General features: G+C 42.7%; 1 protein-coding gene across 1 annotated transcript in view; it reads left to right on the top strand.

Annotated features, from left to right (window-relative positions):
• The window catches only part of TCF4 (transcription factor 4), a 357,271-nt gene that overhangs the window by 173,696 nt on the left and 160,734 nt on the right, over positions 1 to 22,841 (top strand). Inside the window, 1 exon segment of the mRNA NM_001003268.1 lies at positions 6,967 to 7,031. Coding sequence (NP_001003268.1) covers positions 6,967 to 7,031 — 65 coding nt within the window.

Consider the following 22,841-nt stretch of genomic DNA (forward strand, 5'->3'; position numbering starts at 1 on the left):
TACGTTACTTTGCATGCCATACAGTGCTTTACAAATGTGAGCGCTTTAAGGAAAATCGAATATAGATTCTCTACCACAGGCAAGTCCCCCCAAAGGAAGAGTTTTGGTGGTGCCTCAAGATAGTCGGCATATCTAGAATTTTAGTCCACCCACTGTTTTGAAGGCAGTACAGTGTCTAGACGAGATGAGGTGAATCAGTGACGAAATGAAGCCAAAACTCATAATTTTCCAGGATCGGAGCTATAGATCATTACTGAGTTTTCTATTTTTACGGTTTAAGCACATCAGTGAAAGAGAAGACTGATGCTAGTCTTTTCTGGGGAGATGGCTAGCTCCCTGCTTCCCATTATCCTTTGCTACAAACTCTGTGCCTACTCACATCCCTACCCTCACCACCCCCCCTTTTCTTTCTGGTCTCAATTTAGGAAGACGGGGAGGAAGAGAATTTTCTAGGCTGTGGAATGACTAGTTTATTCGCTGGAATTGAGTTGTAATTCTTTTTAGCATAAAATTTATTAATTTTGGATTTTTGAATGCTAATGGATGAAGACCGGGTCATCCTGGTGCAGCAAGAGCCTGTAGGAGAGAACCAAGGCTCTTTTGAGTTGTAGAAATCGGAAGAATAATGTCAGCTTCTGATTTCTTGCAAATGCATTCTCTCACCACCAAAAAAGGACCTCGGGTAAAGTAGACCAGCCAGTGAGAATAATGAAGGTGTATCTACAGAGAAACATCACAAATAGTAAACGGTGTTTTAAGATCAATTTAATTAAAATAAAATACGATTTTTTATTTATTTCATAGAAAATTACAAGCATATGTTAACACAATGCATTCCTAGTGGTAAGGTTTTTTTTTTTTTTTTCTTTCTTTTTTTTTTTTTTAAATAATAGTAGCTCCCGAAGTTCCTCATGACTTTGGGATTAAGAGACAAAAAGATACGGTGCAGGTATGTATATTCACATAAGTTTAGGAAAGACAGTATTAAGCTAAATGAAGTGTCTTCACTGCAGGACTTGTCAGAGGTTTTAACATGTTCAGATATATTGTAAATTTCTGCGGGGGGACAGCCCCCAGAAATTGTAACATTTCCTAGGCCCTTTAAATTAGCCTTCCTTTTGTTTTGGGGAATCTGTACTGGTATTACTATTTTAGAGAAGGCCCTTGTGAGTGATGCTGCGTTGTCCTATATTGTAAATGATATTTTTTTTCTTCCACTCTTCTCTGTGCATCTTAAGGCGAAGTCCTATTCTTCACTTAGGGAATGTCTAGAGATGCCGCCTGCTGCCATGTTTTTGTTGATTAGTCACTTCAAGTTTGCATGGAGATGGTTGCGTTCTGTTGTAGGACGTCACAGGTTCCGGTGTACATCATTTGCACAGCTCTAAAGTACCAAGAGACCTTTTAGGGCTAAAACACCATGTAAATGTAAATTATCACTACCTATACGACACTTTCATTAATTTCATATCAAATTCATGAGTGTTTTGAGCTCTGGGATTTGAGTCTTCAGTATTGGGCTTCTTGCTTATTTATAGTTCTCCCCCCCCCCCCCCCCCCCAGTTTAAATAGCAGCAGCACAGAATAGTGCTAAGAGCACAGCCTTTGGAATTAAAGTGCCAGGGTTTGACTCCCGGTTGGGTCACCTACTGCCTGTGTAGTCTTGGGCAGTGTTCTGTATCTCAGTTTCCTTCTCTACAAAATGGGTGTTTCTATTACCTACCGCCCAGGGTCACTCTGCAGATTGAATAAATCAGTCTACGTAAGCCCTTATGCATAGTGGACAATATGTGGTGAAGTCTCAGCTATTCTTATTTGGTCAAGGGAGGGAAAAGTGAGGATGGAAAAGATGAAAGGGCTGTAAATAATAGCCTCATGTGTATTTTCAGAAAAATTTTAGTCATTGTTTAATGCAATAGTCTTTTCAATATGCAAAATAATAATAATAATAATAATAATAATAATAATAATAAATCCAGTAGCCAGGGATGGTTTGGGGTTGGGGACAGGGACAGAGATTTATTCTGATCCAAACATGGTTATGATGAGTTCCCTAGTCTGATGTCAGGGAACAAAAGGCTCATTCTTCAGTTCCCAGAATGAGGATTAGCAGTGAAGCAGCCTTGCTTGGTTTGTCCTGAAGCATCAGATAATTTTTCACTAAGCCTTTTCCTGGGATGGTATGTTCCACTGGTACAGGTGCATCTTTTTCAGTGCTGGGTGAGATACCTACCATTTTTATATGATTTTTAAAGTGACCTTTTAAGAATGCAAAAGGCTAGAAACCCGAACACGACCTTGTGATTACCCTACTGGTCAACCACCGGTGTGGTCTTCTGTGTCAAGCCTAGCTGCAGAAATCATATTCTCAATAACCTGTTCCTGTGTATTTCCATGCGGATTAGAACTGCTGTAGTAATTGACCAGAGGTGATAATGCTTGGATGTATCCCTGTGAATGAATGGGTTTATGAGATCATTTTCCCTTCAAGTAATGTTTTCATTCTCATCCGGTTCCCTTGGCGTTCTCTTACAATAGGGTACCGCGGATATACTGAAAAAATAAATTAAAAGTCAAGTTGAAAATGATATAAGGAATATAAAAGTATTAAATTTGGAATTGTATAGAAATGTGTTAACAACACTACCCCCAAACAAGCAAACAAACAAACAGAAAACCATTTTCTTTTTCCTTATCCTTCCCGGGGCAGCAAGATAAAGGCTTATTGAATAGATCAACAAAAATTTTTAAAACATTGGAAGCCACTTATGCTTTCTGCTTGGATTAGTTTCTCAAGGGCAACCGAAGAGGCCAGGGAATCCCTTATTGATCATCGATCGCTGCCATTTTTAATAGGCAAATCCAGACACAGGTTTTAGCGGCTGATGGGCTCAGTTTGGTCAAAACACGTGTTGACTTCCCGGATTGTTTGCTCACTGTAGATGCCGACTTGCTCTGGAGAAGGGGCTGCGTGTTGATCTCCTTTGTCTCCAGGAGGATTGATTGACGGATGTTGTGTCTGCTCAGTCCCGGCGTTTTTCTTGCTTTATTTAAAAAATTGTGACATAGTATTTATTACATGCGCCTCGTACACATCATTTTTGTGGAGGAGGGTTGTTTAGCCGATATGTCGACTTGGCCCGCGTGCACCGTGTCTGGAGCTCTCCTGCGCCCTCGGTGAGCTCCAGAGGGCCCGGCGGGCGCTGCACGCAGGGCAGCTCATCCCCGGCAGCAGGATTTACCATTTGGTGCTTTTAGGTATAAAAATGAATCAAATGCCTGACAAGATTGGTTTGGGGATCGTACTTCCGAGCCACCCCCCCACCCCCCTTGGTGGGCATGCGACAAATGCCGCTAACGGGTGCTCGTAGGCCCTGAGATGTGGGCAGCAGCGCCCCAGCAGCCGAGGCCCCGAGGTTGCTGCTGCCCCTGCGGCTCGGCTGGGTAGTTGGAGCCACGGGCTTGGCACTGCCACCGCTGTCCTCGTGCCAAGAAATATCCGCAGCGGCTGTCGCATTCTAGGACTGGAGGGTCGTCTCGAAAATTCCGCAGTGAACGCGCCGGGCTTGGTCGTCCCTGCCCTGTCTTGCCAGCACTGGGGGGACAGGGCGTCCTGGTGCCTCCGAGCCGGGAGGTGAGCGGGGGCGACCAGCGGGGGGCGGCCGGCCGGGGACAGCCCCTCGCCTGGCACGGGGACCCGCAGAGCGTGCGGGGCTTTGTGCTCCTGAGCGCAGAGTCACCCAAGAATCCTCCTCGAACATGTCCCCGGCGTCGTGAGCATGTTATTATCTGAGACCCATGTGGCAGTGAATTTTAAGCAGAAGGTCGACATCAGAACCAGAGCTGATCTCTAATGGGCAGTTCACACAAAAGACACACACGCACACCCCCATCGAGAAACATCTACCCATGTCTAGATCGTAGGCACGAGGTGTCATTGTAAAATGGCTGCTGTTTGTCATTAGCAAACGGTGGCAGTGGATCTGACACGTTTGAGGAGGTGCTGGGGTCCGTCCACAGCCCCCGATTATTTTGCTCCCAAACAGGGGTCTGGGCTCTGAGGGCAGATTTATAGTTGAATTTGGGAACAAAAAGATGTAATAAAGTTAAAGGCTGACACTCTCAGAGTGAAATGTGTTTGCTCATGATCTCCGGAGCCATCTATCTGATGGGAAAAGTGGATGCTACAGATGAAATCTTTACAAGGAGCATAATCCTAAAATAAATAAATAAATAAATAAATAAATAAATAAATAAATAAATAAATAAATAAATAAATTTAAAAAAAAGTGCACCTCCCAGCCTCCTGCTGGCTGCGCTGCCTCTTTGGTACCTCGCAGACTTCGACAGAGTCCTGGACGGGTGCCCATTGATGTCATGGAAACACTCAAATTACTGAGAATGATTCATGTCTATGCTGGTCTCTTATCCTCCCCCACACAAACAGGAGTAGATTTTTAACCCTGACAACTTGTAATTTGCAGTGGGTTTATTTTTGTATCTGGATAAATATTTTTTAACAAGCAAAATTAAGATTAAGCAGTCTGTATCTGATATGATAGTAAAGAATGCCGGGTCTATGTAGCCAAGAGTACTTTGGGGACTCTGTGCAGCGTGAATTCATATTCTCTTCTCTCCCTTCCTTCCTAGCCCCTTGCTCTTTTCATTTCACTCCTCCTCTCTTGATTTCTCTCCTTTCTCTCCCATTTATTTTCATTCACATTCTCTCTCTCTCTCTCCTTACTATTTGCACTGACCTTCTAGCTTTAAAATAATGGAAGGAATAGCCTCAACTTATATATATATATATGAATTGAGACAAATCCTGGTAGGAAAATTCATCCCTCCAGTTCTATGTGTTGGAGTCGGGTTGGGAAATAATGCCAGGTGGTGAGATTCTATAGGGGACAGCTTCAGTAATTCCTTCTAGAGAAAAGAGATGGATAATCCCTCTACCTTCTTACTGTATTTTGCAATCCAATTTTTAGAAATTACCCAAACAGGACACTAGATGTTCAATTTCCTAGGAAGTCAGAGCAAATTCTACTTTACCTATCTTTCTATCTTTGTCCGCCCGCCTCCCTAACCTCCTCACCTGCTTTTTCTGGTGGTTAAACAAGTGAATATTATGTCAGAGTGAACTGTGTGGTGGTTGTAGTGAAGCTTTTCAGACATAAGAGCTTAAGGAAGGACATACCTCATTTGGTAGCTCATAAAGGTCGAGCTCTTTTCTGTTAGTAATATTTATAAAGGGAAGTTCAAGGGTATAAGTGGCCTACATTTGACTTACACAGAAAAGTAAATACGTGTATATGACCACTTATGCTTCTGAAACGGGTAAACGCATATTGGCTTTAATGTAAAATCCTCATACAATGAAAGTTATTGTCTTAGATCTCTGGAGGCTGACAGTCTATGAGATGGGATCCTGTTTCATGGGAATTGAAACTGATATGGGGATTGATTTTCTGCTTTGCCCCGATCACTATGCCAGATATGGGGGAGCAGGGAGGAGTGTTTTCCTAAGTCGGAGATTCTCTGAAGCCAATAGAAAAGTTAGTACTGAGGGGGAGAGAGGGTTAATTTTGAGACTCAGGTTTGGCTTTCTTTGAAAATCATCTTCCATTTTATGAATACAGTGAACTTCGGTATCAGGTACACTTTTGACAGGATAGCAGATTTATTGAAGATCCGTTCTTTGTGTGGTGTCAGGAAGGTGGACTCTAATAGCATTGTCATTGAACCAAAAGATAAAAAATGACTGCCGTGACTTTTAACATTTATTTTAACTGGAGTGGAGGGAGGAAAACTTGGGGGTTGCAGACTTTAGAAGGATTTCAATTCTGATCTCTCCAAATACTAGTTTTGAATCTTCCCATTGGAAAACAGAAAAAAAGAATAGTCGGGTTCTGGGTGTGATGTGCTGTGGCCCTCTCAGCTCTAGTCTTGAAGAGAGAAGTATCCCTCCATCTTGGGTGGGGTGGGATGGAGTTTGTGTTCTGGCCACTTGGTCATGGCACTGGTCCTTTTTGATGTCCTAATATGGGTCGGTTTTCTATGACAGCTCTTCACATGTCACTAAATTCTATTGCTTAGATCTCTTGTAATGTGGCTTCATTGTCTACCCTTGCAAATTATTAAGGCTAAACATACTTCTGAAATAACCCAAATAAGCAGCCTGATTGTATCCTTAGATGTGGCCAAAGAGCATCTGAGGCTCTATACATCCCCGTAGAGCCATCCACAGATAAAAGCTGAGTTGTTAGAATTGGCACAAGACATGGACGTTCCATTATTCCTTGTTCCACTGGGTCAATCGGTAGGATCTGAACTTGGGTTCAGAGGGGACCATTCTGCAAAAGCCCCCTTCCCCAGTGTAAATTCCATCATCATCTTGATCATGATGGGGTGTACCCCCTGGGAAAGGGAGTTTAAAAAAGAGAGAGAGAGAGAGAGACACACACACACACACAGAGAGGGGAGTCTCAGAATTTTGAGTAGTTTCTTTGCTATTTTCACCATCTGGAGAGCCTTGATTGATTAGCTTTGGCCTCACCATTAAGTGTCAATATAATCAATGGGAATTACTAGACGAGGGTCATTACATAGATAATTTGCCTGCTGTGTAAATAAAAATGAAATTGTTTAAATTTTGTGAGAGAAAGAAAGTGAAAATAAGGGCTGACAATTTGTTTGTTAGAGAAAGTGGAGGCCATTGGAATGACAGTTTTTGGAAGTGTGGAGCAGTTTGGCTAAGAATAGGCATGAAGGATATTTTTTTTCCAGTTTATCATAGCCAGAGTGAGGAAGTGTTATTCCTTCTCTTGCTTGCATACATTGCCAGCAGTGCCTACTTTACGTATGTAAACATCGGGGAAGAGAAGTGGATGCCTGTTACCTGGAGATTTTTTTTTTTTTTTTTAAGGAAAAACATAATTTACACTTTTTTGTTGTTTCTCTTGGCAGGTAAAACAGAAAGGGGCTCATACTCATCTTATGGGAGAGAATCAAACTTACAGGGTTGCCACCAGGTAAGTGAGAATCTTGCTTGGGGAAGGGCTGAGAGAATTAACCCGGTAAATCGGTGTGTTTTGTAAATTAGGTGATGCATTTTAGACTGTGGCACTGAGATGCACTGAATATCTGCCGATGCCTCTCTCTTTTATAAAGTAATGAAATAACACAGAGCTGGGAAGTAATAAACACCTCGTCTCTAGATCCCTGCCGTATCAGAACTGCATTCACTGGCCTTTTTTTTTTTTTTTTTTTTAATCCATCAGCCGATACCAGTGGCACTGTTTGCAAACCAGCAATGTCCGTTAAAGTGGTTCTATCAAAAGAGTTTATTTGCAATTAAGAACTTACGAATTTCTTACACTAGAAATACTTCGTGTAGCCATGCGTCAGACCCTGGGTTTCGGGTGGGTTGTTGCCCTAAATTATAGTTTTCATAGGGGCTGTATGATGTTGTGTGAAAACAGGGTTGTATTGAGAGATAAAAATGTCTGTGAAAATATGATTTGTTGTCCCTTTTTGTTTCTGAATTGTTTTTGGCTGGAAGTCAAGGCCAGCAGGCTAACAGCAAAGCCGTCTCAGGGGAAGCATGCGTGAGCTAGAAAAATAAGAGTACTTTAATTAAATAATAAAATGCCAGTGTAATACAAAGGTATAGCATGTGTGTGTTTGTGTCTCTGTGCACTCTGCATTTGCATACTTTGCACTCTCCAGAGAAAGCCCACTTCTAAAAATACTATCCATGGCCAAAAGTGTAAGCTTTGCTTTAGGACAATTGAGTTTTTGTAGATGCTTTCTTTCTTTCTTTCTTTTTCTTTATTATTATTATTTTTTTACTTCAATATCGGTATTAATCACATGTTTAAAATCTTTGATTTTGCTTAGGATTTAGGCTTTCTTTTTTGTAAGTGCATTGGTTTCTTACTTGGGCAAACTCTTGGTAGAATTTAATAATCCTCTCTCATATTCAGAGCTTTCTACTGTCTCATTCCTCACCCAAACAGAATGTACATTCTTCTTATGCTCGAAAGGGAATGCTTGCTCTCCAACCCGCTCACCCTCCCATTTTCTTTAAGGATATGGGAACAAATCGGTTTTGAATTTCTGAAACAACCTGTTTAATACATCCTGGAAAATGCAAGCAGACAGTTTTTGCAATTAAACAGAGCCTGTGAAGGATGTTACCTTTATGCATCAGTCATATGTCACTAGAGGTGGAATTCTGGTGGAGGTTTATTTTTTTTTTTTATCCCCCCTGGATATATTTGCATTTTTAAAATTGCCTCCTCTGGCCCAGCCACCGATTCAGTCCTGTTCGGCATCTGAAAGCTTGGTCGCAACGAGGTGAACTGGTGCTTGGTTAAGAACTCCTGCTACACAAGCTGCAGAGTACAGTTCATGGCAGTTTGTTTGGAAAGAATTCTGCAGGAAAGAAATTTACAGCCATTCCAGCACAACGGAAACATCTTTGGAATGTGAGTGCAAATGTTCGGGGCAGATAGCTCCGGCGACAAGCCTCTCAGTGCTGAGTCTCTGGTGTAAAGCTCTCAATTCCTGCAGAAGAGCCGGTTCCTGTGTATCTGGTTGCGGAGGGTCAAGGCAGAGGTCACTAGAGTTTTGGGGAGAAGAAAGTTGACAACATCCTTCCTTTTTGCAGATGGTCATGGCAGAGGTCTCTGTTTTCGCTGGGCCTCTTTTTCTGGTCAATGAGAGAATAGGCTTCCTCGCCCCTGTATCCTTTCTTACTAATAGGAATTGGCGTGATTCCTCACAGACACAAAGATTTCCTCTGCTGAGTAAGCGCGAGGCCCCTTAACTTGTTAAAGCATCATCCAGACCGCGTGAGTCTGTCTGTGTAAGTGCAGGGACACAGACCCTCCCTCGGTTTGTGGGAAATACTTCCCTCGGGTGAGACCGAAGTTATTTTTTTGGCAAACACCAGGTGAGAAGTGGAAGGGGCAGAGGGTGGAGTAGAGGTGGATGGACCGGTGTGTGATGGCTGCGTTTCTGGGCCTCGGGAGGCGCATTTTGAGACATTCGTGTCCAGGAAAATTCTCATTGTATATAGGAGTGTGCCTGCATATGCTTTTCTTAAAAAGTCTTCATAGTGTAGCTGTGGAGTGTGGAGATTTCTCTCTTTCTTGTGTCTGCTTCACGGTCGTGAGTCTTGCAAGAACCGACTTTCTCTGTGCTTAGCGTGGTCTCAGCAGTATCCATAAACAGTGTGATCACTTAAGGATAAATAAAAGAGCCAAATTTTGGAAATTCCCCGATTGAGAAAATAGGGGCTGGAGAGGAAAAGTGCACATATTATGAGTTTCTGCTTTCCGTGAAATTTGAGAATAGAGCAGACCATAGTGTGTCTTCCAGTGAATGTTTCTCTGGTGCCGAATTGCTTTTTTGAATCCCTGTCTCCAACACCAGCTATGCAGACCAAAGGGAAAGGCAAAGTCTCGGTATCTTGGGCTTCAAGTCTAAGTAGCAGATCACAGCTGAAATGATTCCCCACTGTGTGGCAAGGTGAGTGGCTCTCCTGGAGAGGAAGCTTTTGTTTCTCCTGTTTACTACATTTTAGAGATGCTGGGTGGAAATCCTTTAGATGATATGCCCTGAGGAGCTCCCAGAGCAGCTTTATCGTATTATAACAACGTATCCTGTGGACTTAGGGGGATGAGCACTGTTACACGGGAAGATGCTTGTTCCAGTCCCAATAGCCTTTTGTTTGGTATAGAGAAATAGTGGTGGTAAGCAACAGGTAGCAAAAAGCCGTTCCGGAGAAATAAATTATTATTTTGAAACGCATGTTTTTTTTTTTTCAAAAATGCATCAGGTTAAAATATATCTATTATATATACACATATGTCGCATGTATATAATATAACATATATATATGCGCATTACGTTTCTCTTGAGGATTTAACACTAATAGGGATAGACACGTGGCTTTTTAAAAAGCAGGTATTTCAGCCAAAAAACAAAAGCTGGCGGGTTCTTTATTAAGTTGTTTTCATCATAAATAGTCATGGGGCAATATGAATTCATTAGTGCATTTCCACGTAAAATTATCAGAGATAAACATGGTAACTTTTTCAGACTTTTGAAATTGTATAGAAAATGAACCAATAGACAAAGCAAAGCGGCCAAATGGACTTTTTTTAGTGCTCACTAAATATGGCAAAACTAATTTAAATCAAATTGGGGTACGGAAATCACACCCAGGCTTAAAATGTTCTTGCCAAATTGCAACCTCATACTACTTTTACTGGCAGAGAAAATAAAATTTATAATGGAAAGTCTGACAGAAATGAAAATTAGCGGAAATAAAGTTTTTCACAAGATAGTCCAACCTTAATACGATAACCAATAGCTAATACCTCATTGGCATCGCTGCAGATGACAAAAGGAAAAAAAAATGTCATTTGCTTTTGACCTCTTTTGCTGCTTGGAATAGGATGTTTGGCGATTGCAAACTTTTTTATCTTGCCGAGATCTTCTGTTTTTGAATGAGATGATGATGTCAACACAAGTGATTGTTATTAAGGCAGAAGTTTTCCCCTTAAATGGAAGTTCAGGATGGATTATCAGGAATTGTTTGTCTTTTCTTTTTTGGGATATACCCCAAGTCTAAAGCAATGGTTTCATTATTAGTATCTCCTGGACAAGATGTGTGTTTGGGGTGTGTGTGTGTGTGTGTGTGTGCACGCGCGTGCGTGCTCACATGTACTATGTGGAAAACTGGGCCCTATCTGAGACCAATGAAATTAGAATCTTATGAATTGGACCTTTGCTTTTCTGACAGTTCCCCAGGCGATTGTATTGTGCAGGTAGGTTTGATAATTTCCTAGAATGTTCTATAGGAATATGTTCTAAAGACATGTTCAAAAGCTGGTATTGTCACTGACCTTGAAAAAGCTTTTAGACTTCTTGCCTTAATTTGATTACTCAAGACGTGGAGATACTCTGTGTATGCACTTCATTGAAAAGGCAGTAAAAATTAGTGATTTACTGAAAATCAGGAGGATGCTTTGAAGTCTTTATACAGAATTCTGCAACTGAACGTCCCAGCCCCTATCTTGTTTGCTCTAGTGAAGTCCAAGGCTTTAACCTCATCCACATTCTTTCTCTTTCTCAGCAAGTAATCAAATAGGACTATGCTGATAAAGTTATTTGATGTTGAGATCTTAAAACGATGGAATTTAAGAATTAGCCTTAATCTCAGATACTTCTGTTAAATTCCAGAAACTTTGACACTGTGTAGAAAATGGGTCTTCTCTGTATGAAATTTGATTTGCCCACAGACCTCTTGGTTTGGGGTTCATTGAAAGTAAGCATGATAGTCGGTTCTGAAATGAATTACGCATTCAAGAATTTTTTTCTTTTAATTATTTTTAGTTTTGATACAAGAAGAGTTACAAATGACCTAATTCTAAAACTCGTGGCTCCTCTAATTTTTCCTTACCTGAAGTTAAAATAGGATGTAAGCAAAGAAGGCACGAAATCCTTTATCCCTTCTTAGGAAAATGGCTTCTTAGGTCTTGTGGAGGCAGAAATGCATCCTGTCTTTCTCATTGGACGTTACACTGAAACGTTCGTTCGTGGGGGGCCAGCGGATCCGCCCGGGGCCAGTGCATTCTTCCCGGGACCCTCCTCCGTCCCCGTACCGGGCCCCGTGCTCTCGCCTTAGCGCTGCGCGGCCCCCTTACAAGGCTTCTGGAATTTGCCAGTACCGCGGCTCGTTTCCTGCTGGTTTCCACCAAGACTCCTGGGCAGGGCCGGGACGCCTGACCTTGCGCCAGGTGGACTGTGCCCGGCGGGCGGGGAGTGGATCCCCTACTGCTTATTCCCCAGCACCTCGGTTAGGATCCCTTGGGAGGGGGAGGCCTGTATGGCCATGTATGGGAGCCAGAGGGTCAGCGCTGTCTTCCCACCTACAAAACCGAGAAAATCACTTGGGAGTCGCCCTCCCAACACGCTGTTCAGGCCCCGAGGGCCACAGAGGTCACGTCGTGGAGAGTCGCTCATCCCCAGCTTCAGGCCCTCACGACCAGCCTGGTGGTGGGCTCAGCGTTCGAGGCCTGAGCCTTCTGGAAGGAGGCGATGAGGGGATCCATGCTCTGCGTTTGCGGTGGGCACGTTACTGGGGCCACGGGTCAGAAGCAGGTCCCGTCCTTCCCGAGGGTGCTGGCGAGGACACAGGGACGAAGTATTTAAAATCGTGACGACTCCCGACTTCGCAGGGCCTGCGTTTGCCCTGTGGATGCCCTCCCGGCTCTGCCCCGAGCAGTTTCTCAGGCACCGGCTTGTTGGCTTGGGGGGCACTGCTGTGGGTGCACCTCTTGCCCAACAGCCACCCCAACACTCGCCAAAGGGGACACTGGAGCCATTCTTGCCGTGTATTGGTAAATAGATATTTATTGGCCCTCAAGGGATGCATGAGGTACTAAGGAGGAAAACAAAGGGAAGCTCTTGCCTACTTCCCCTTCAGCCCCCCACGAGCAGCTTTATGGATAGCAGCGGAGACGATCAAGCTCCACTTATTTAATTATAACATTTTTTAGAAATCTCACATAGTATATATTTTCAAGTACTCCGAGAAGTTGAAAAAAATAAGAAACTGCAGTGCCATATAACCACCACTTAACCAGTTGCTGATTTTCGTCGTATTTGCTTCATGTGTATAAATACACATATACATTTTTCAGTGAACCATTTTTAAGTGGCAGCCCTAATAAGATTTCACCTCTGTATTTCTCAGCGTGTGTCTTTTAAAAATTTAAACACTTAGCCATTGAAATAAAATAGTTATCACCCTTCAAGAAAATAACCATAGTTTCCTAATCTAATGCCCTATTTGTATTCAGATTTCTTAAATTGTCCCCCCATGAAAATGTCCTCCGTAGCTTTTTTCTTCTTTTTTTTTTTTTCCCAGTCATTGCATTCATGTGTGGTATTTAGTTCCTATGTCTCTTTATGATTTCTTTTAAACTAGAGCAATTCCTGTATTTTTTTAAAATATTTACTTTAAAGGCATCAGGCCCATTGTCTTGAAAAATACTCTCCCCTCTAGAATTTGCTCAGATTATTTCTTTGTGGTGCAGTTTAATTTGTTGAATTAGGTCTAAAGGTTTCCTCATATGGATGTTGCACATTTTTGGCCCGAATATTTCATAGGTGAAGCTATGCGCTTCATACTGCATTCCATCGGGAGGCATATAATGTCAAGTTTTGTTGCTACTGATGATGCTAACTTTAATCACTTGGTGAAAGTGGAGACCCCCAGATCTTTCTGTTGTGAAGAAACCTTTCCCTTTTTGCAATCGGTAAACAATCTTTGTGTTGATACATTAGCACTGGGCAAATATCCCAGTTCTTCAATAGTCTTTGACCTGATATAGTTTTAGCACACATTGATAATGCTTGCCTGTACTAGAGGCTTTTGAACTAGTGATTAAAAAAAAAAAAGCCCAAAAACAAAAAAACTCCATCAGTCCGTCTACATTTATAGCTGACATTCTTCTGCAAAAGCTTCCTTTCATTGTTCGTATTTTAGCTCTGGTAATTTAAGCACTTCATACATAGACAAATAAATGTCAATAATCCTTGTGTTAAATATGGAACTGGAAGGCACTGGGAGCATTAAAGCAGTCTTGAAATCTCATGAGGTATATTGATAAAAAAATAGTTATGGCTCAGGCTAAAGTTCAGAGAAGCTTAAATCGTAGGAGGAAGGAGGTAATTATAGGTAATGTCTCCTTGCAAACTAAGCTCTAGTATTCTTTTGCTGAAATTTGGGACCTTATGACAATCTCTGTCCCTAGTTGTTAGGTTAATCTTGTCATAAGCACTGGAGTTTCCCTAGATTCTCATATTGCCCCCTCTGTGCTCTAGTAATTAGTCTTAACACCCTCACAAGGTTGACCATCAGTGGCTGACCCATGGAGTCTGGTAGGCAGCTGTGTTGCTCAGAGTTGCTCTATGGAGGGTCATTAAGATAGGAGGTGTGGCCCCCAACCCCCCGAGTCCTTCCACAACTAGGATGTGACTGGTACGTGGGTGTCAAAACGAATGGATTTCCAAATGTTAGTGTGGCCTCAATCTAGAGGAAGCCTGGGAACTTAATATTAGGTGTCAGGATAAACCTCTCTGGTGATGATTATGTCCTCGTTTAATAATTAAGAAAATGAAGCCCAAAGAAGGAAAGCGAGCCGGCCTAAGACCACGGCCCAAGTAAGCCCCACAGCCAGATTTTGAGCTCTAAAATGTCCAATTTTAGAGCCAGTGCTCTTCCAACATGGGTTCCCTACTGCTCCAACCCATGCTGAGGTTGCTAGGCTGAAAGATCCGTATTACAGCCCACCTGGAAAACCACTTTTGGAAGATTCCAGGCCCACTGGAGAGTCTGGGCCTGACATGGTACCTGGAACAGTAGCTGCCCTCCGGTGTGTTCAGCGTGTGCTGGAACTCCGGGCACTGGGGTGGGAGTGGGGGGGCAGAGGGCGGAGCTCCCCCCACCCCCCCCACCCCCCGGCTCCTGACTGCGGGGCCCGTTGCTGCCGGTATTGTTCCTAGATGAACCACACGTGTCTGTGTGCACGGCCCCTTCTGCAGTACCCTCAGTGCAAGTCCATTAAAACCAATAAAGATTCCCCATGAAGAGGCTGGGGTAAAGTATGCCAGTTCACATTTTAGCAAGAGCGTGAACACTTTCTTAAAAATGTATAGATCGTATTTGGGCCTTGCTTTTTGTGCATTGCAAGCAGGGTATGGTGTGCTATGACATGAATTTAGATTCTTCCTAGGTCAAATTATTTTTCCAAAACTATAAGAACTGCATACAGGGAGATGCTGAAGCCAGACCTTTCGCAGGCTTTTAAATGTGACCCCCTCATATTTTTATTACGACGCTTAACTCGCTTGCAAAGTATATGAAATGACATATGTGTTAGAAGCATAGGCAAGTTTTATCCGATAGTTCAGGACAGTGAGTGCATTAAAAAGACTTAAATTGCTTTGAGATGATTTATGAGACACCAAAAAAAAAAAAAAAATAAGTCCTAATATCCAAATGGAAATATCACCAGAAACTTGGGATTAACCTCTTTTCTTCTAAAAAGTATTCAGGGTTTTTTTTAATGACCTGTAGCAATTAAGGATTCAATTCATCTTTATATTTTTGATACGTGAAGAGAAAGGGGAAGTCAGTTAATGACTAAACAATTGATTCAAATTAACACTGAGGGGTACTTGGTAAGATTTAATGTTGCAAGGTGCCTGCCCCTGGTGCAGAAATTGGTATAGCCCTGTAGCTCCTTTCCGTAAGAAAGGCAGTTATGCTCCCAACGCAGCGTCAGGAGAACTTTTCACTGTTAAATGGCAGGAGTATTTATTTACTCCTTTATCTCTGGCCATGCTTGAAGTGGTTTCATCATTAAGGAGATATCTTCTGAAACTCTTAAAACTGAGACCCCAAGTTAAAATAGTGGGAACGCTGCAAGATGCCAACAAAACCCCATAATCTTTTTAGAAATAAATACTTCAGAAAGGAAAAGATACCGAGTCTGCTGCTGGGCCTGATATGGTAACCTGCTTAGAATTGAGTCTCATCCTTTGAAAAAGTATGTGTGTGTCCTGGGTGTTTATGTGGATTCCTTTACATATACCTTCTCTCACAGATAAACTAAACTGAGCTTCCTGGAGCATGGACCTTTTATGTTCAGTGTGTTATGTATTATCTACTAGAAGTAGTTTCTTGGGAGAAGAAACCCCGCAAGAATACATAGTCGCATTTGCTTCAGCATTTCTAATGCAGAAATGTCTTTTCACGGGATGGCACTCATTTTGGGGCTTAATAAAGGGAAAAGTCAAATTGTAGTGGGATAGCATCCTTGGCCTGGCACTTGCCCCGATTTTGTTGAATGGAATATACTGTCACTGCTTAATTCTTAGGGTACTTAATGAAATCTGTATATTCCTTGATTTCATTACCCTCTCCTCTCAGAAGACATCTTCCAGTGAGGGCTTTCTAGGACATTTGAAAGCAAAATACTAGATATATCTTATTTCCAGCCTACCTCAGATTCACACTACACGCCTTGTGTGAATTTGGGACAATGACAATTCAGTGATAAGAAGGTAATTAGGGAGAAGATCAGTGAGGTTTTCAAGAAGTGACCATTCCCTCGGGCTCTGGATGTGGGGGTCCCCTATGTGTCGGGGTTTGACCGTGCATGCACACAGAATAATCCGAGCTCATTTGTACAGTGATAATGAACAGCAGGGCACTGAATCTTTTCAGTTTTATTGGTATTGTATACAGTAAGTTATTAAATTTCATCTCTGTAATACACCTGCAGTAAAATAACAAAACATTGCTGCACTTAAGGAACATGTGTGTGTGGTACAATGCCCTCCCCCATCATTTCAGCACCCCCCCAACAGCTGCTTACAGATTTCAAGATCCATTGTATATATTCCCTTGAGCCCACCTCTAATAATCGAGACACATCTGCCATTGCAGTATTATAGGCATATGTAGTTTTATTGAAAACTATACCTGTAAAAAAATTAAATAACTCCTACCTCAATTAAATTGGCAAGCTACCTTTTGCAAAGATCATATTGCAGACCTCCTGAGACCCAGGGAGTTCATTTTATTCTTATATTACAAATCACTAAATATGTTTTTTTTTATTTAGCCAAGTAGCTAGCTTTTCTCATACTTTGATAATAAGTCACTTTCATCTCTTCTCACTTTTGTTTTCCCTTTACCCTCATCTTCAAATATAAAACAAAAACAAAAACCATGTAGGTTGTATGAAGGAAGCCTGAGAACCTCACTGCAGTAAATGCAGGATACGTAAAGTCAAAGGGAAAGGACCCAGCATGTAGATTTACCTCTTAAGTGATTTTTCAGTAGACATAAAAGGCTACGAAATCAGGATCGAGATCTCAACTGAAACCTTATGCTTTGAGAGAGATGTTCACAATCTTTCTAGAGATCAATCTGATCACCATAAGTGCAGAAAAGGCAATAGTTAACGAAGAGGGAATGAGTTATGAGATCATACAAAGTATATGTAGGTGATTAGATTATGTTCCTTACCTTCACATTTACATTTTTTTTGAAGATTGGATCAATAATAAATGTCTGTAAAATAATTGCTACCCAGACGGGAATAAAACAGGTATGCAGGACATCTCTATGATAATTCGTAGTGAATTCATCATGCCACAAGAACAATGATTTAGCCAAGAAGAAAAGTTTGCCAACTTGCTTGATATTGACGGAGAAAATTCTAAAAACAAGATACCCACCACAGGAATAGGAAGAAAACCACATACCATTTTAGGAGAATGTGAAGGTTTCTCATTGCATAGTTCCTTAGAGAGAAAGAATGTTTTGTGCTATTGAAAGGGCAGTGTGGGAATGGACTGAGGGAATGAGGCATGGATGCCTGTTCCTCAAGTGAGCGCAGACTTGGAAAATAGATCCTCTGATGACAGTTGGAAAGTGGATGGTTTCCCAGGAAGGAGTCCCCGATAAATAGTGATTGTTGCTGTAGCGGAGGAAGAGAATTAAGCAGCCTGATTGATCACCGGGTCAGGATTAAACATAGTTGCATGCTTAAATGATGAATTTTCTTTTTTGATAAGACTGTTGATAAAAACTAGTGGCCATTTGGTTCCACTGGGGGTTGCCTGTGCCTGTACGATTATGCTTAGTCTCTGACCAGTGAGGGTATTTTCTGCCCCTCTCATGGTTCACAGAGATTCAGTTTTGTGGGGATAAAAAGCCAAGTCTGAGGGGCGCCCGGCTGGCTCAGTTGGTAGAGCATTCAGCCTTTTGATCTCTGGTCATGAGTTCGAGCTCCATGTTGGGCATGGAGATCATTAAAAAAAAAAAAAAAAAAAAAAAAAGAAGGCTAAGTCCTAGATGGAGTCATTGCTTACAAGTTGGGTCCAAAAACCCAAGAGAATCAAAATTCAAGATCTTAGAAGGTTTTCAACCTTGTGGGTTTTTTTTTTTTTATAGAAAAATACATCATAAATTCTAAACAAACTTTTTGAACACAACTCAGGCACAAGTTGGGGAATACTACTTAACCGAGGCCATACTACTCCTTTGAAACCTGACCCATTGAACTTCCTTCTCCTGGATGTGACTACGTCCTGTGGAAATGTCTCTTACCAGTACTTTTGAACTAGGACGTCAGTTTGTCACGCTGAGCTCTGCCACTCAGAACTGTCCTGTGTAGAGTTCCTGGTCCGACACGACAACAGCAGTGGTAGAGGATGTGCTATGGCCAATGACATGTGGCAAAGAGGAGTGTCAACAGCTGCTCCTACTCTGCCATAGTCCCTCACGGAGTCCTGCATCTCGACCACTAGGCTGTCTCAACCAAAGAGAAGGCACTAATATAGGGACCTATACCTCTCAGTCCTACTTGGGAAATCTTACCAAGTAAGATTTGCTTGCATTTGTTTCCAGAGTACAAGTCCTGGGTGTCATTTTGTCCATGAAAAGAATATATTTAAGTTTAGGGTTTTATTTGTGGGGGAAGGGATTATTCTTGGATTTATTTCTAGGAGAACTTGTTCTCCCTTCCCTTTGCAGATAACACATACACCCCATCGTTCCTAGACTCCAGACTGCCTCCATTTCATACTTCATTACAAAGCAGGTTTTCATCCCATTGTATCCTAGGTAACTGTACCATCCTTAAAATTTCATAGTGTGCCTTCAGAAACTCAGATGTCAAGATTGGAGGCTCCTGTGGAGTTCTAGTCAATAGGTCTCCCTTAGTTACCTGGTCCAAATCATTTTATCTGTGTTCTAGATATTTATAGATATTGCTGTAGAAATAGAATGCAGACGTACTAATCAGCTCTGTAGAACCTCAGCCAGTAATTAAGAACATTCCAGAATGCTCCATAATAATTTATTCTACCACACCTTGATTTGGGTGTTCAGTAAATATTTATTAGGAAATAGCACCCTATTCCCCCACCCCCACCCCACTCGACCCCAGAAGGCCACGATCTCACACTACCTTGGTAGAGGGTTTGAGCTAATAGTACCGTCATCTGATTGGAGGCTCTAATGCATAATTTCCCAAATTCGTATTCTTGCACTTATTTAGATCTGCTTTTCAAAGGGCTAGAGTAAAATGTGGCAGTCAAGGTCAAATGTGCTTTTGACTTTGAATTTTATTGATTGAATTTCCCCTCAAGATGAGTCCTTCCTCTGTGTTGGCTTGGTGACTGACCTCCAGGTGCCAGCAGAGACTACTATCTCCCCTTCCCCCCAGAAGCCCTCAGTTTTCAGATTTCATGGGTCCTGCTTCCTGTACCAATAAATCGCCCCATCCTGCACACTCCCCAGTCAGCACTCTTGCTGTCTCTACTGCTCTACTTCCCTCCATCCCCACCTTCTCCCTCACATGGCAGCTGGAGTGGTTTTCTCCACAAAACCCTGATGCCTTTACACCCTTGCTTCACCTCCCTTCCTGGCTTCAGGGGCCCATCCTTAGCATGATGTACGGACTCTTGATAGCCTGGTCCTTGTCTTGGCCTCCAGCCTTGTCCTTCACACTCACTCACATCTGTTCCAGCCATACTGAGCTGTTTGCAGTTCCCTTCAGGGCTCTTTCATAATTCTCTCTTGTCTTTACAAGAGCCCTGCCATTGGCCTGGAATATCTTCATCCTGTTTCCCCTTCATTTTACCAGACAACTCATGCTGTTCATCCAAGATTGAGTTCATGCATTGTTTCTTCTGGGGACCCTCGGTGTTATACCCAGGCCAGAATGAGGGGCTCTCCTCTGTGCACAGGTAGCCACTGGTGCACTTCTTTCTCCTGACAGTTGTCACACTCTGCACAGCCAGAAAAGCCCAGGGAGCAGGGCTGTCATCTGTATCCCCAGTGCCTAGCAGAGGACACTCAGTGAGTGTTTGCTCAAGTGTCAGTGGATAGATGAGTAAGTGAATAAACGAACCAACGAAAAGTAAATTCTAGAGCTTGCGAGCAAATCACTTACATTTAAGCAAATTCCATGCAAGTTTCTTGTCTTAATCATGCCAGTGACCCCAGTGAGGTAGGGACTATTTTCGATTCCCATTTTATTGATAACAAAACAGAAACACTCAGAGTAATTTTGTCAGTATTAATAGCAGGTGACGGAGATGAAACTAGGGGACAAAGTCCTTTGTCTCCAGATTTATCATTTTCCCTAATCACTTCTTTATTTCTAGATAAAGTTGGTGACCCTTTTTGTCAGAGTAAAGAGCCCACAGAGGCTTCTCATAGATGGTTCCCACTTTCTTTTCACTGTTAGCTTAGGTATCATCCAGTTTAGAGCCCTGGGACCTCTCTCTGTGTCAGTGAGAAAGGCTGCATTTCAAAGAGGGTATGATGAACCTGGCAATCTCTATATCCAGAGCATTGTCTTTAGAGAGCCACAAAAGAGAGTATTTTGGATGTTTCCCATAAGTAACTACAAATTGTACACAACGTGGTACATAATTCCTGCAGTATCATTGCCCTGTCGGTGGTAGTCACTCTGCTCCGCTGGTGGAAGGACCACCGTGCACCTGAGCACGGCAAGACCTTGAAGCGCAGGGGCGAAGTGCAGTGCCAACTGCCTCTTGTCCCCCACATTTCCTCCTTCATCCTCTGGGGGGTACATCTTGCTTGACAGAGGCTGGATAGGAACAGAGAAGAAGTGGGTGAGCCGAGTAGATCATGATCTGCTTCTTCACATTTCCTTCACAGGATTCTTTTTCTTATGACCTTGAGATAGGGCATGAAAAAAAAAAAAAACTAACAACGATAATGAGTTTAACTTGCATTTATGTTATTGAAGCCTTAAGGATAGAATGCCAGAGTAAGAAAGGTGCCTAATATTGCTTTGCAGCAGATGGGAAACTAAAGCTCAGGGATGTTGTGAGACTCGTCAGCACCACACAGCAGACCTCACTCATAGAGACACACCCAGAATGGTTAAAACTTCAGTAGCATGTGGCATTGAGATTTTTCCTTGATGTCTCTGTGGCCTTTTTCTTCCAGAGAACTTAGGGCTACTCCAGACCATGAAGTAATAACCAGTAGCAGCTGGAGGTACATCCTGAAGAAATTTCTAGACGAGTATCCCTTTGTTCAACGACCGCTGAATTGCACCATCACAGAGCCAGAGGGTGTAGTTTGCTTGTAAATACTGAGCTTTTGAAATGTCACTGTAACATTGGAGAAATGTTGTCTCAGAAGGTTGCCAAAGTGACAGTATCCTGACATTGTAAATACCAGCCAACACGAGCGCTCATAAATGACAGGAATAAAATATATTTGACTAAATCCATAATAATCACTGATAACACTGTTTACCCTCAATGACCAGGAGCTGTGAACTTGGATAAAAAGCACATGTGTGCAGATATCATTAATGTGTCTGAGCCTCTAGCCATTCCAGAGTATTTTGATGGAAAAGCTCCCTAAATATGTAAAAGCTTTACAATAACTAAGAAGCAAGTGTGCAAGATAGGGTGTCAGGCAGCCCTAATGGAACCGGAGAGAGTCCTGAGTATCTTCAGCACCCCGGACGACTGATAAGGCCCCCATTGTTCTGGTCCGAACCAAACCATGAGCCAGGCAAGCAGGCCAGTCAATATGCTATTTTCCATAGATGTGATTCCTAGAAGGTCCATTTGCCACGAGCGAGAGCTCACATGCAGGCCATGTCCTCGGGAGAAAGAAAACGTGGAGATTAAAAGCCTCCGAGCAACAAAGGCAGGATTTCCCTGAGAACCTGAACCATACTTCCACTTGAGAGGGATGGCAAGCTGGCCAAACCTCCCTCCAGTCTTCTTCTTTAAAAAAAAAAAAAAAAAAATTTATTGTATTTATTCACAAGAGACACAGAGAGAGAGAGGCAGAGACACAGGCAGAGGGAGAAGCAGGCCCCATGCAGGGAGCCTGATGTGGGACTCGATCATGGGACTCTGGGATCACGCCCTGGGCCAAAGGTAGGCGCCCAACTGCTGAGCCACCCAGTGCCCCCTTCCCTCCAGTCTTAATATTTCTATAGCCTGGGCTTCTTTCTGAGTAATGACTTCCTCCTCTGTAGAAATGATTGCCTCCTTTCCCCTTCTGTTTTAGCATAAAAATGGGTATTAGGGTCTCTGAGTGGATACGTGCAAGGTCGCAAGCCAGTGTCCCCTTAGCCCCTGCCGTGTGGCTGTTCTCTGTGCTCCAAGCGCCTCTTGTCTGGGTGCCCATCTCCAGGAATGCTCTGGGTCAGTGGGGGCTGCATGGCAGGAGGATGGCCCCTTGGGCTGTTTCATCTCTTGGTGAAAGAGATGGGGGAGTGGCAAGTCGGTCCCAGGAGCTGCTCCCGCCACCCCTCCGAAGCTGGGGCGACATGGGGTGGCCTTGAACGACCTCCTTGGTTTTGTGTGTGCAAAATACTTGGTCTTTTGCCTTGACAGACTCCTGTATTGTTTGATTTTTTTTTTTTTACAGTAAGCATTGCTTTCATAGCTAAAAATAAAAGACGGCATTCAATATTAGAAATATTCAGTGCTGATGAGATTTGGGAAAAGCTACAAAATAACACATTGCAAATTGATGCTCGACCAAGAAATTATGGGCGATTGTGCTTCTTGGATTTTTGAGTTTAGGAGAGAATTCATAAGAGGGGAAAATCTTTGAGTCAGAACGTGCCCATTTTGGCATTAGCTGGAATAGTGGTGAAGAGTTTGAAATGATTGGAGTGGCCAAGGCTTTGCAATGTTGGTATATTCTGGTGTCCGTGAGTGGGGTCTGTGTGGATGAT

This window comes from Canis lupus, chromosome 1 (genome assembly GCF_011100685.1).
Source record: "Canis lupus familiaris isolate Mischka breed German Shepherd chromosome 1, alternate assembly UU_Cfam_GSD_1.0, whole genome shotgun sequence".
Lineage (NCBI taxonomy): Eukaryota > Metazoa > Chordata > Mammalia > Carnivora > Canidae > Canis > Canis lupus.